Here is a 15207-nt window from a genome sequence, read left to right as displayed (position 1 = left end):
CTTATTTTGTAATCATTATTACTTACTAAAATTTTATTAAACACCATATTTACTACCAGTCAATTTTACTTTTGTACATTAATCATTATTTTATACTTCCCATAACATTTTGTTGCCAAATTTCCAAGTTTGTATATTCAACTCCAACCTTTATATTATCCTTTGTACCTGTGTACCTGTGCACTTGTGTGCCTCTGTACCTGTGTACCTGTCTACCATCTTACTATCATATTATAACCAAGACATTGCCATTGTTATTTTTTACTTATTATTCTTTTGGTACTTTAATTTGTGAATTTTATTTTGTCAATTTAAATCTAGTTATACTCTTGATCTTGTCAACAACCTATACCAGACCCTAGTGCAATTACAAGTACAGTGCCTGCACTCTGAAGGAGGGGTGTTAATGTTGCAGTTTAAAAACTGTAGTGTAAAGCACCCTTCTGGCAAGACAGTGATGGAGTGAATGATGGTGAAAGTACCCTGCCTTGGTGGGAATCGGCCGGTTGATAATATATTATAAGTCCTATTCTAAGATTGTTTTCATATCTTAGTGACTATATTGTGTGTGCAGTTAGTGTATATTTCAATTATATTATTGTTCAAGGCCCTTAACTATCTTTTGCTAACTAGTACCAACTACCTCATATATTTTTTTTTTCTACTTTTTTTATTATTTTACTACCTTAACTTGCATATTTTATCTTGTCAATTTAAATCTAGTTATACTCTAATTCTTGTAAACAACTTATATAACACCTTAGTGCGATTACAATTGAGAGTCTTGTGCCTTTTTTATATCATTAGATTAAACTCAGTTGTACTATAGCTCATTCTAGCTCAATACATAGTCAATACCAAATTCATTATATTAGACCATAGTGTAATTACTAGTGAGAGTCTGGTGCTATTTTTAATTTGTATTTTTATATTATTAGATTAAACCTAGTTGTACTATAGCTTATTCTAGCTCAATACATAGACTATACCAAAGTCATTACATTAGACCTTAGAGCAATTACAAGTGAGAGTCTTGTGCTATTTTTAAATTTTATTTTTATATTATTAGTTTATACCTAGTTGTACTTTAGCTCATTCCAGCACAACACATAGACAACACCAACTCCATTATGTGTATTAGTGACTATACTCTACATGACCAAAATGATATAGCTATACACTTGTCCAAACTTCCCACCACTACAGATATCAGTACTAAAACTCAACCCACAACTCAGGATATAAATAACCATAATTTAAACCTAGAAGATGATTGATCACGTTGACCTTGATCTAAACCTCCATAATCTGACACACAATCAAAACCTATTGGAAAGTAACTGCCTTTACTACACAGCATCACAAGCCAGCACTATCCTAAACAATGCTAAAAGTCTATCAGTACTTAACTACAACATTAGGTCCTTAAGCAAACACTATGATGACCTCCTGGCACTCCTTGAATCACTAAAGACACCCTTCTCCTGCATTATTCTTACTGAGACCTGGCTTAAGCAGGACACAATAGATATCTACCCTCTACCAGGATACACAGCAATCCACAACTGCAGACCATACCAAGTTGGGGGTGGTATTGCAATCTATTACTCTAACCAATTATCTTGTATTAGCACCACTTGCTTTAGTGATGAATATGGAGAATACATTTTTGCTAATTTTACTGTAAAAAAACTTAAGACGCCTATTACAATCGGTGCCATTTACCGGATACCCCACACAAACATCCCAAATTTCAGTGAGAAACTAAAGGCACTAATAACAAACAGACAAATGAATAAGCACCACCTTCTCTTAGCTGGAGACTTCAACATCAACCTTGGCCTACTAGATGATCAGCCTGTAACTGATTTCATCAACAATATGAACAACACACTTCTCATACCAACAATAACTAAACCAACCAGGCTCACTGAAACAAGTGCAACCATAATAGACCACATATGGACCAATATACTAACCCCCTTAAATCAGGGATAATCACAGATAGCACTACAGACCACTACCCTACCTTCCTCTTGACAAACATTAGTAAACCACCACTTGAATACAACAAAGTTTCATTTAGACTCCATGATGAGGCCTCAATAAGGAAGTTCACAGCTGACCTAGAGACTGTTGACTGGCCTACAGAATTCTCCAAGGCCAATGGTATTGATGACTGGACAGACATTTTTCTTAACAAATTACTTAGACTATACAACAAACATTGTCCTATAAAAACGAAACAGATCACAAACAAACGGCTTGGTTGCCCATGGCTAACCAGCACCATTCTGAAATCCATTGATAAGAAACACCAATATGAAAAGCAATATAGACAGGGCTTAATACACAAAGATATTCTTAAACACTATTCATCAGTCCTCACCAAAGTAATAAAGAAAGCCAAACAACTATACTACTCCAGTAGATTCACTGACACAAGAGGAGATATAAAAAAGACCTGGAAAACACTCTCTCAGATTCTAGGGACCCACAAACTGAAAAAAAACAAGAATATTGCCCTAACTAAACCTAATGAAACACCACTGCATCCCACTGACACAGCCTTCTTCTCAACCATAGGTTCTAATCTCGCCAATAAAATCCCACACACCAATGCCCATGCCGGGGACTACCTAGATGGGAATTTCCCAAATTCCTTCTATCTTGCTCCAACTGAGCCCATGGAAGTCACCGAGATTATAAAGTCACTTAAAAATAACTCAGGGAATCTGTCTCATGTCCCACCATTATTGTACAAGAGAGCAGCCCATGTCCTCTTGCATGCTATCTCACTACTTTTTAACAAGTCACTAGAAACTAGCACCTTCCCGAAACTACTCAAGACGGCAAGGGTTACACCAATACATAAAGGTGGTGACCCTACAGATTTAAACAACTTCTTTCTTTCTTTCAACGTACCAGCCGTATCCCACTGAGGTGGGGTGGCCCAAAAGAAAAAACTGAAGTTTCTCCTTTTAAATTTAGTAATATACAGGAGAAGGGGTTACTAGCCCCTTGCTCCCGGCATTTTAGTCGCCTCTTACGACACACATGGCTTATAGAGGAAGAATTCTGTTCCACTTCCCCATGGAGATAAGAGGAAATAAACAAGAACAAGAATTAGAAAGAAAATAGAAGAAAACCCAGAGGGGTGTGTATATATATGCTTGTACATGTATGTGTAGTGTGACCTAAGTGTAAGTAGAAGTAGCAAGACTTACCTGTAATCTTGCATATTTATGAGACAGACAAAAGACACCAGCAATCCTACCATCATGTAAAACAATTACAGGCTTTCGTTTTACACTCACTTGGCAGGACGGTAGTACCTCCCTGGGCGGTTGCTGTCTACCAACCTACTACCTACAATTTAAACAACTATAGGCCAATATCAAACTTACCATTGCTATCCAAAATCTTTGAGAAACTCGTGCACAGGAGACTATATTTATTTATAACGGCACAAAACATACTCAACCCCTGCCAATTTGGATTCAGGAAAAATAAAAGCACTAACGATGCAATCATAAAAATGCTAGATCTGCTTAACACAGCATTGGAAAATAAGGAATATCCACTAGGAATTTTTATTGACCTAAGAAAAGCTTTTGATGCAGTAGACCACGGCATCCTACTCCACAAACTTGACCATTATGGTATAAGAGGCCATGCGCTTGCATATTTCAAATCTTACCTTACTAATAGGTATCAGTATGTCACCATTAAAGACACAGCATCAACAACACAGCCACTTGATACTGGAGTTCTGCAGGGAAGTGTCCTTGGTCCCCTGCTCTTCCTCATATACATCAATGATCTTCCAAACGTATCTCAACACCTGAACCCCATTCTCTTTGCTGACGACACGACTTACGTCATCTCTCACCCTAATCTTGCCACCCTCAACACCATTGTTAATGAGGAGCTGATCAAAATATCGACTTGGATGACAGCCAATAAATTTACGCTTAACACTGACAAAACCTACTACATTATGTTTGGTAGCAGAGCAGGAGATGCGCAAATTAACATTAAGATCGACAACACTCTAATTGCCAGGCATAATGAGGGCAAATTCCTAGGCCTATACCTCGACAACAACCTGAACTTCAGCACCCATATCCAACACATAACCAAAAAAGTATCCAAAACGGTTGGGATCCTCTCCAAGATACAATACTACGTGCCGCAAACTGCCCTTCTCACACTATACCATTCACTTATATATCCATACCTTACCTATGCTATCTGTGCTTGGGGTTCAACTGCAGCAACACACCTAAAGCCAATAATAACCCAACAAAAAGCCGCAGTAAGAATAATCACTAAATCCCATCCTTGGCAACACTCCCCCCCCACTCTTCATAGATCTAAACTTACTCCCTGTTCAGTACATCCACACTTACTACTGTGCAATCTACATCTACAGGACCTTAAATTCCAATATTAACCTTGACCTAAAACACTTTCTTGATAGTTCCGACAGAACCCACAGGCACAACACCAGACACAAACATCTCTATGACATTCCCCGTGTCCGACTAAACTTTTACAAAAATTCAATGTATGTCAAAGGCCCTAAAATCTGGAACACCCTACCTGAAAATTCTAAAACTGCAGACACATTCATCACCTTCAAAACTACCATCAGAAAACATCTTATCTCCCTGATACACCCTGTCAACTAATTACACGAATACCACCTGGTGGTTAACACTTACACTCACTCACCCATTTGACCATAAACAGAAATATCAATCTCAATCTCAAAATAATGAATCTTAACTAGTCATAAGTTGGCCTGTGATACTCCAATACTGAAACTAAGTATAGTGCCAAAACAAAAGCATTCACATTGTTAAACTCACAAACTAATATTTAGTCACTTAGCCATAATACCAACTAACCTCATAACTTTGTAATATTTTAAACTTAAGCTTTAATTTAAGTCTGCCCGAAATGCCTAGCCATGCTAGGTGTTCTAGTGGTACACTCTGTAATTATTATTTTACTACATGTAAACCACACAATAACCAAATTCTGTAAACTCAGCATTGTAATCCTTATAGAGAATAAATTTTGAAGAATTTGAATTTGAATTTTTGAAGCAGATGCGAGATACGGCAAAGTGCTGTAAGCTTCCGGGCTGCCTTGTTTGCAAGATTTACAACATGGTTCTTCATGGTCAGTTTGGAGTCAAATTTCACCCCAAGGATATCAACTTCTTCTGGTGCCAACACCCTCCCATTCATCCTTACTACTGCACCAGCATTACCGTCATGGTGCCTAGAGACCATCATCATTTGCATTTTCTCAGGTGCAAATGTTACTTGCCATCTATTTCCCCAAGCTGATATAGCTCTTAGCTGGTGATTGATGTAGCTTAGAGCAGCTGGCATTTCTTCTCTTGGATAAGTGAATGTCAGTGTACAGTTGTCTGCATATGCATGGGATTCTGGGATGAGATGAAGAAGGTCATTGAAGTAGACATTCCATAACAATGGTCCCAGCACGCTTCCTTGTGGAACACTTGCCCCAATAGGATGTCTTGCCGATTCCATTCCATTGAGAACTACACTTAGAGATCTACCATGAAAGTAATCACTGAGGAGACATAGCGTAGAGCCTGCAATTCCCAGTGCTTGAAGTTTTGCTAAGAGGCCCTGGTGCCACACCCGGTCGAAAGCACCAGCAATCTCCAGAGCTGCCAAACAGCTGACTTTGGATTCATCCAGTGACTGGTGCCACTTAATGGAGAGGTTTAACAACAGATCAGCAGCAGAGTAACCTTTCCTGAAGCCATATTGACAGTCACAAAGTAGTGAGGGGTAGTCAAAAAACTCTGTCATTTGTCTTGAGATTATTGTTTAAGGATCTTACCAGTGATTGACAGGAGTGACACTGGTCTGTAGTTGCTGATTCCTGCTCTGCTCTTCTTTTTGTGAACAGGGACTACATTTGCCTCTTTCCACAGAGAGGGCCATTTACACTGTACTAGGCAGTGCTGAAAGATACGAGTTAGAGATGCTGCTAGCTGGTCTGCACATCTTCTCAGCTATCTTGGGCTCAACTTGTCTGGGCCCACAGCCTTTTCTTGGTCAAGTGATTTAAGAAGGAAATGCACCTCCTCCTGCCTTATTGTTACCACTGACAGTTTTGACACAGTTCTTGCAGCTAGCCAAGGAGGGTCCCTTGCTGGATCAGGAACTTGCATTTTGGTAGCTCTTGACTACTAGTAGAGGTGGTCCCATCCTGTCAATTTAGAGGTGGAATGAGTTCATCAGGCAGATAACCTTGTCTGTCCTTGACCAGGGACCACCAGGTTTTGGAGCCTACCCTACCTGTTGCTAGCTTTCTTTTTGTGTCCACCTCCCATTTAGCAATGGCCCACTTTTGAATGTCACCCATATGCCTACAGGCTTGCCTCTGCAAGTTCTTGTTATAGGGGGTAGGATGTCTCTTATACCTTCACCATGCTTTGTACTTAGCAGTCGCAGCCTCTCTACAACGAAAGCCAAACCAAGGCTGATCTGTAGGCTTCGCCACATATTGCCGGTGAGGAATATGTTCTTGTTGCAGATTAAGGATGTGTCCAGTAAAGGCTTTCACTTGGTTGTCAACATCCCCTTGGAGAAGAGCATTCCAGTCGGTGGTGGCGAGCTCAGAGCAAAGGGCTGGCCAATTACCTCTTTCCCATAGCCAGGTTGCGTGTGTGGACTCCTCACCTCGTTCTGTTGGGATCTTAAGTGTCTTAAAAACAGCCTTGTGGGTGGTCAGATGATCCAATGTAGCCGAGGGGTTGACAAGTGGCTATACCTTCTGCCAGATCACTCACTACTGGGTCAAGGGAGGAGCCAGAGATGTGAGTAGGGAAATCAACAAAGTTTCTCATGTCAAATACTGCAAGAAGGCCATCAAAGTCCCTCTGTATAAGGTGTTGGTTGAGGTCACCAACAGTTAGGATATGTTGACAGTTGTTAAGAATGCTCCCTTGTGAATCCATGTTGAGACTCATAAATTAAATTGTTTGATAAAAGAAAGAGATTAGGAAAACAGTCATAACTGGAAGGTTAGTGATGCAGACCACCAAGTTGCATTGTTAGTATAGCCAAATAAGAAAACATCACCAGGTAAGGGGATACATGTGGTATACCAGTAACCAATTTTGAGTGTTCTTCTCTCCTCGCAGCCTGGCTGAGGCTAAGGTTCCTGTTTTACTTGCCTTCGTTAACAGTACTTCTGTGAATGACTAATGCCTGGAGTTTCTCTTTTGAAATTGTTTCGTCTAAGATTCTAAGTTTTACTAAAATATCTTTGGCACTTAATTACACTGTGTCTTATTGGCTTATAAATTCATACATTCCTTCTCAATCCATTTATTATACAAATAGTTCTTACTGGATTCACTCATTTTTTTCAGACCTAATCATATCCAGATGCATACGATTAGGTCTGCACATTGTCCCAATGATATTTTTATAGATTTATTTCAAACATTTTGTTTACAGTTTGTTTCATGTATGTATGTATACAGTGCTCTACATAAATTATTTGTATATTTACTTACCCATTACCATTAAACTTCTGCCAGATTCCTCCTTGAAGATTTTGCCAAGTTTGATGTAAACACAGATTATGCAGTTATTCATGAAGGTTGTGACAGCCCAGCATCCTGCATTATTCTCAGTGCTGCAACTGGCTCACGCACCATTGTGCATTCCAATAAGAATCTTCCTGAGCTTTCTGTGGAAGATTTTAACAAGATTGACTTATCAGCATTCCAATGGGTTCATTTTGAGGTAAAGTTATTAAGGTTCTTGGAGGTTATTTTTTACATGTGGTTTATAAGTAATGCAATACAGTGGAACCTCGGTATGCGACCTTAATTCATTCTAGAAGGCGGTTCAGGTGCCGTTCCATTTGAGTATCGAACAAGTTCTTCCCAACCAATTTTCTGTTTAGTTGGCTGGTATCACTAATCTTCTTAGGCCCTATGGTGACTTATACAAATAATACAAAAAACACCAAAAAATGCGAAGAAACACGAAATAGTTTACACCGAAGTTCTGGTAGGTCGTATTTGTTTGGTTGAGTGCTGAGCTTTGTTCAAGTGGGGAGCGGGTCATATACCAAGGTTTCACTGTAATTATATTTTTACTTTATAAAGAAACTCGTAATTTTACATTTTGAGGATTGGATATGTCTCTAATCATATAATAATTTAATTCCCCCCTCTCCTCCAATCTCTCAAAGGGCTCTTGATTCAAAAAAATTGGACTTGTCCTTCCCTTCCTTGAGTCAAACCTACTAATCGTCTCCCATTCCCAGGCTCTGTATTGCCCCCATAGGTTTAATGCTATCCCTTAAGTATCCCTTAAGGTAGTTAGCGTAAGATATAAGTAACGACTGAGTGAATGGTGGGCTAGTGAGAGCACAAGTAATGAGGTTGAAGGGATATGGGGTAGGTTGAAAATGCGGTGTTAGTATGCAGGAGAAGTTTGTGAATATAGGGTGGGTGCAGGATGGAAGAGGAGCAATTGATGGAATAATGAAGTACAGCGAGTGGTAAGGGAGAAAAAGTTACCATTTGAAAGGGTTTTACAAGTCTGTCAGAAAAAGTGTGATCAGTGTCTCCTAACTATTGGATAGGACAAGAGGAGCAGGAAATGGAGTAGACTCCAGAAGCATCAGTAGTAAGTTTATTCAGGCATACACAAATACAGTTACAGTGGAACCTCGGTATGCAACCTTAATTCATTCCAGAAGGCTGTTCAGGTGCCGCTCCGTTTGAGTATCGAAAAAGTTCTTCCCAGCCAATTTTCTGTTTGGTTGGCTGTTATTGCTAATCTTCGTAGGCCCCATGGTGACTTATTTATACAAATAATACAAAAAACATCAAAAAATGTGAAGAAACACGAAATAGTGTACAGCAAAGTTCTGACAGGTCGTATTTGTTTGGTCAAGTGCAGAGCTTTGTTCAAGTAGGGAGCTGGTCATATACTGAAGTTCCACTGTATATAGATTATCATACATAGCAGCATATGTGTAGAGAACCTAGGATAACCCAAAAAAGTCAGTGACATATTTCCATTGGGTTCTTGTGATTTCCATTGGGGTCCTTTGATTTCCATTGGGGTCCTTGTAGGAGAGGTACTACGTAGATTACTACAGAGAGTATTATTTTATCAAAAAGTAAGTTTCAGGTCTAAGCAACTGAGTGTATTGTTAAAATTAGGGAGACTGGAATTATAAGGAAGGCAAAGAACAGATTTCTCTCAAGTAGAGAGTTTGGTGAACCTGGCCACTCTCGTCCTAAAAGACTTAAAGAACAAAAAAGAAGTGTTAGTCTTGCTTACACTAATTCTCTTTTCTGTCATGTTAGAGATCACGGTCATCCTATTAACCCTATCAATAATGTATAAATAATGTCAGTGCATTCCTGAATGCCCATTAGACTGGCCAGTTGGACGCATATTGGACAATTAACATCATTTGTGTACTCTGGAATATCTGCAAAAATTGAACATTTCTGCTACTTTGAGCTCTATTTCAAGCTACTTTCACTCCTGAAACCAATCAAAATCATCTCTATTTCTGTAATATATCTTCTACTCTGTCAAGTGAGACCAAGAAACCGAGAATATAACCATATGAAAATACACCACAAAGTCACTGTTTTAAACCAAAAATACGGTCACAGTTATTTTTCTCATTATGCACTGTGTGCTGCAAGATTTTTTTTTGTATGGTACACACTTACTGCATAGACCCATTCCCTCATATCTAAGCCCAAATTTACCGCCCATAGCTTATCTGAGTGAGCTGAGCTCATGGTGGTGTACTACGGGACCAAGACTGGCTTCAAAGCTGTGATACAATGGGACTGACCCTGAAAGGGTTGACTGGTCCTCTACTAGAACTGTCTACCCTCTTGCCTTCACAGATGCCATTTTGTTCAAGCATCCCTTATACAAAATTTAACTAATGTGAATCAGTCCTGGCTTTGTCTCTGTAAATGCCTTCCTTTTTCATTACATTATCAAATGCTCCAAACTTCAGAACACTGATGACTTGACCTGATCTTTATCTCCTCTTCCCTTTTCCTATATTTTCTTGTCTTTTGTCTATGGGGTTATAAATATTTTTTTCTTATGAAAAGATAGAGAATCTTTTCCCGATCATAATGACACCAAAAGTATGAAATTTGATGGAAAACTTATGGAATTATGCTCTCGCGAAGTTAGAGGTCTCGACGATGTTTACTCATCGGCAATTTTGCCCACTTTGAGCCCTATTTTCGGCCAATTCCAGTGTACTAGTCGACAAAAATCATAGCTATTTCGCTAGAACTCCATTTTTTGTATCGAATGAGTACAATAAACCACCCATTTACCAATTTCAACTATCCAATACAGTGGTCAGAATTTAGCAATTTTGCCAATTTCACACAAATTTCAAAAGATGCCAATTTCCAAATAGGATCAAGAATAAACAAGAAATACATTCGTAAGAACATAAGAATGTAGGAACACTGCAGAAGGCCTACTGGCCCATACGAGGCAGGTCCTTATCAAAACGACATCTACCTAAAGCTACTCAAGAAATAACTCCCGTACCCCTTGACACCAATCAAACCCAGCCCCTCCCACTCATATATTTGTCCAGTCTCTTCTTAAAGCTACCCAAGGTCCTAGCCTCTATCACCCCACTGGGAAGACTGTTCCACGCATCTACAACTCTGTTAGAAAACCAGTACTTACCTATGTCCTTTCTAAATCTAAATTTATCCAACTTAAATCCATTATTCCTGGTTCTTACCTGGTTCGACACCCTCAGTACTTTATTAATGTCTGGCACTAAAATAACATTTCCTCTGTTCATTAGTCATGTTCCCATGCCCCTCTTACATTCTTTTACTTTCCACTTTGAATTTTTATTCTCACAAAAAATAGAAGATTTACTGTTATGCAGACTAGTGCATTAGTGTAGAAATGGTATAAATAATATCAGCGCACTTGTGAAAGAATATTAGACTCACCAGTTGACGTGTATTGGACGCTTAGCATGATTTGTTTACTTTTTAACTTTGGTAAAAATCGAAAATTTCTGCTAATTTGAGCTCAGTTTCAAGGTACTTTTCATTGTAAAACCAGTCAAAAATCGTCTCAATTTCTGTAATATGTCTTCCATTCTATAAAATGAGGCCAGGAAAACTAGAATACAACATTAAATACCATATGAAAATACAGTGCAAAGCCGCTGTTTTAATCCAAAAACACGGTCAAAGTTTTTTTTTTCTCATTATGCACTGTGTGCTGCAAGATTTTTTTTATACTGCGCACACTGACCACATAGACCCATTCTGTCATATGTAGGCCTTCCAGCTTTCTCTCACTAGATTTGAGGGCGCTAGACTTTAGGCGTACTAGTACGTCAAAAACCCTGGTGCGTAAACCATACTAGTATGTCCGAAACCCTGAAAGGGTTAATTCTGCTACTGCATACTACTATAACTACTATCTCTTTGCTAAGTCTCCATCCTCTTTTCCTTTTTTCACCACCATTACTACCTTATTGCCACCTCTACCACTGTTGCACTACTTTTTCTACTACCACTTCCTCCACTACAACGACTTTAATACAAATTCCTTTCTCTCAATACGCTACTTCAGTTCGTTCCTGCTTCCCTTCTCATGTATATTCTGGCTCCCTTCCCTTCATGCTTGTGTGTGACTAGTTAATGGTCCAAGTCAAATCAAAACGTTGTCATAAGTTTGTCTCCTGTGTGTGGCTTATTTATGTAAAGCCATTGTTAAGTGCACTTTACTTAATATGTTAATATTCACATAAAATGCTCTAAATCCAGGCAAAATTAGAGTGTGTGCATGAGTGAGTACAAACAATTAACTGGCATGAGTGGCCTATCGTTCAGGGAACAATGAAAACAGATATGTCCTGGACATGGCAGCTCTGGCTCTGTTGGAGCCATTTGGGCTTGATCTGATTCTTCAGAAAGCAACTAGACATTATCACTAGAGACAGAAAATGGAATTGTGGACTTTTGTCCATTTTGTCTTATACTTCTGTTTGTCTGGCCAATGTTTTTTGCACAAACTTGCCGAAATCCATTAATAAGAGGTCCGTTGACAAGATTTTTACTGTACTTAGGTAAGAGAAAAGTTTTGTTTGTTGCATTTGTAGATTTGAAGGAGGCTTTTAACGGGCTGCAAATGTATGAAATGGGTGGTACGTTGTTGCAAACTGCAAGGAGTTATTTTACTAAAAGAGTCCTCTCAATTGAGGTTCCTTGATGCTGGTAAGGGGATTCTTGATTCAAGGAATTGGACCTGAATTCCCTTTTCTTGGAATGAACCTAAGTGCCTCTCATTCCCTCCAGATACTGATGACCTCTATGGGTTCTGCACTCACTTTATAAATGCAAATATTAGAAGAGTGAGGCTTTTCGGAAAAGCAAGTTTTAGTGAACTATGATGTAACAGGTGTTTAATATATGAGAATAAGACGTATGCACAGTCAAAACTTTTATTGATGTAGACATATCACCACCACTGTTGGCTTTATCAATCTTATTGACAGGATTGATAAAGCCACCAGTGGCAAAGCATCTTCAGTAAATGTCTTGATTGTGCATATGTGTGTCTTATTCCCACAATCTATTGGTATTAACAGACTTTTACTGCACTTTTACAAGTTGTTTAGCCCTTTGACTGTTTCGGTCATATATATACGTCTTGCATGCCAATGTTTGACGTATTTATACGCGTAAATTCTAGCGGCTTCAAATCAAGCGGGAGAAAGCTGGTAGGCCCACATGTTAGAGAATGGGTCTGTATGGTCAGTGTGCATGACATAAAAAAATCCTGGAGCACGCAGTGCATAATGAGGAAAAAAAAACTGATCGTTTTTTTTTTGGATTAAAACGCCGAATTTGAGGTGTATTTTCGTATAGTATTTATCGTTGTATTCTCATTTTCATAGTCTCAGGTGATAAAATGGAAAACATATTACAGAAATAGAGATGATTTTGATTACTTTCATGATGAAAACGACCTTGAAATTGAGCTCAAAGTAGCAGAAGTGCTCGATTTTTACCAGTGTTCAGGAGTAAGCAAATCACACCACACGTCCAATACACTTCAACTGGGGAGTCTAATATTCTCTCACTAGTGCACTGATATTATTTATACCATTTTTACAATAATGCATTAGTCTGCATAACAGTAAATTTTGTATTTTTTTTGTATGAATAAAAAATCAAAATAGAAAGCAGTAGTAATATAGGAGGGGCCTAGAGACGTGACTAATGAACAGAGGATATGTTATTTTAGTGCCAAGAATGTCTACATTGTTTATTCTGGGCCCTATTTTGAAATTGGCATCTTTTTTAATTTGCGTGAAATTGGCCAAATTGCCAATTTCTGACCACTTTATTGGGTAGTTCAGATCAGTAAATGGGCAGTTTCTTGTACTCAACTGACAGAGAAAATGGAGTTCTAAAGAAATAGCTATGAGTTTGGTCAACTGGAATGATGGGATTGGCCAAAAACAGGGCTCAAAGTTGGCGAAATCGCCGATGCATATATGTCGCCGAGACCACTAACTTTGCGGAAGCGTAATTCCATACTTTTGGTGTCATTACCATCGGGAAAAGATTCTCTATCATTTCATAAGAATTTTTTTTTTCCAGAAATTTATCGACATAGAATGATAGTTTCAGAAAGGGGCCTGCGACAGTCAAAGGGTTAATGTGTTTATTGAGAGGGCTCTTAAGAGAAATGGATGTTAAAGTGATAAGAAAAGGTAGAGCTTTAAAAAATAATAACTGATATGATGTGCCGCGTAGAATCTGTAGTTTGGAAATTAGGAGGGGGTGCGGGGTTACTAAAGGTAATATCCAGAGGGCTGAGGATGGGTTGTTGAGGTGGTTTGGACATTTAGAGGATGGAACAAAATAGAATGACTTGGAGAGCATATAAATCTGTAGTGGAGGGAAGGCGGGCAGGGGTCAGCCTAGGAAAGGTTGGAGGGAAGGGTAAAGGAGGTTTTGTGTGTGAGAGGCTTGGACTTCCAGCAATCATGCATGAGCATGTTAGGACCGAGTGGAGACGAATGGTTTTTATGACTTGACATGCTTTTGGAGTGTGAGCAAGGTAACATTTATGAAGGGATTTAGGGAAACTGGCAGGCCAGACTTGAGTCCTGGAGGTGGGAAATACAGTGCCTACACTCTGAAGGAGGGGTGTTGATATGTTGCAGTTTAATAACTGTAGTGTAGGCATGCCTAATGGAGTGAATGATGATGATGATGATGATTCTTTTTTGGGTCACTCTGCCTTGGTGGAAAACAGCCAATGTGTTAATAAAAAAATAAAAAAAAAATTGTCTTACAGTAAAACTTGACTGTGTTGTTAAATAGAAAACTAGAATGGAAAGCAAGCATCTTAAATTAGTTTTGCATTTGTAAAGAATTGTACTCTGTATAAATTTTCATGCAAGATTACCTTTTCAGGGACGAAATGTTACAAATATTACAAAAATGATTGAACATATAAGAGAGTACAATAAAAGCCACCAGGATGGAAGCTCTATCACTATTTCCGTTGAGATAGAAAATGCAAAACATGAGCTTGAGTCACTCATTCCCTTGCCTGATGTACTCTTTGTTTCCAAGGATTATGCCATGTTTAAAGGATACACCAATAAGGAAGAAACAGTTGAGAAAATCCAGGCTCAAACTATCCCTGGGTAAGTTACAGGTTGTGTGAATACAAGAGCTCTGTCAAGACAGTGGAACCTCTGCTTGCGAGTTTAATCCGTTCCATGACCTTTCTTGCAACTGGATTTGCTCGTTTGCAGAGTAAATTTTTCTCATTTAAATTAATTGAAATGCAATTAATCCATTCCAGTGGAATTCTTTACTTCAATAATTTCTCTAATATCACCTTTACAGCTTATTTATCTATCTCAATTGATCTAATATGACATAATAAACAATATAAATAACATAGAAACCTGATATATACTCTGAAATGAATAAAATATGTAATTCATGTAGTGGTGTGGGCGGTGTCGGCGGTGGACAACAGTTTGTCTGGAGACCGGACAAAATACTTCTTGAGTAATTTCGCTAATATCATCTATACGGCTTATTTATCTATCACAGTTTATCTAATATGACAT

General features: G+C 38.6%; 1 protein-coding gene across 4 annotated transcripts in view; it reads left to right on the top strand.

Annotated features, from left to right (window-relative positions):
• LOC128701008 (ketohexokinase) overlaps positions 1-15207 on the top strand; it is a 101351-nt gene that overhangs the window by 52182 nt on the left and 33962 nt on the right. For all 4 annotated transcript variants that reach the window (XM_053794577.2, XM_053794570.2, XM_053794564.2 and 1 more), the window contains 2 exons: positions 7598-7805; positions 14537-14772. In XM_053794577.2, coding sequence (XP_053650552.1) covers positions 7598-7805; positions 14537-14772 — 444 coding nt within the window. The remainder of the gene's footprint in view (positions 1-7597; positions 7806-14536; positions 14773-15207) is intronic.

This window comes from Cherax quadricarinatus, chromosome 20 (genome assembly GCF_038502225.1).
Source record: "Cherax quadricarinatus isolate ZL_2023a chromosome 20, ASM3850222v1, whole genome shotgun sequence".
Classification (NCBI taxonomy): domain Eukaryota; kingdom Metazoa; phylum Arthropoda; class Malacostraca; order Decapoda; family Parastacidae; genus Cherax; species Cherax quadricarinatus.
This window is presented reverse-complemented; position numbering and strand designations above follow the sequence as displayed.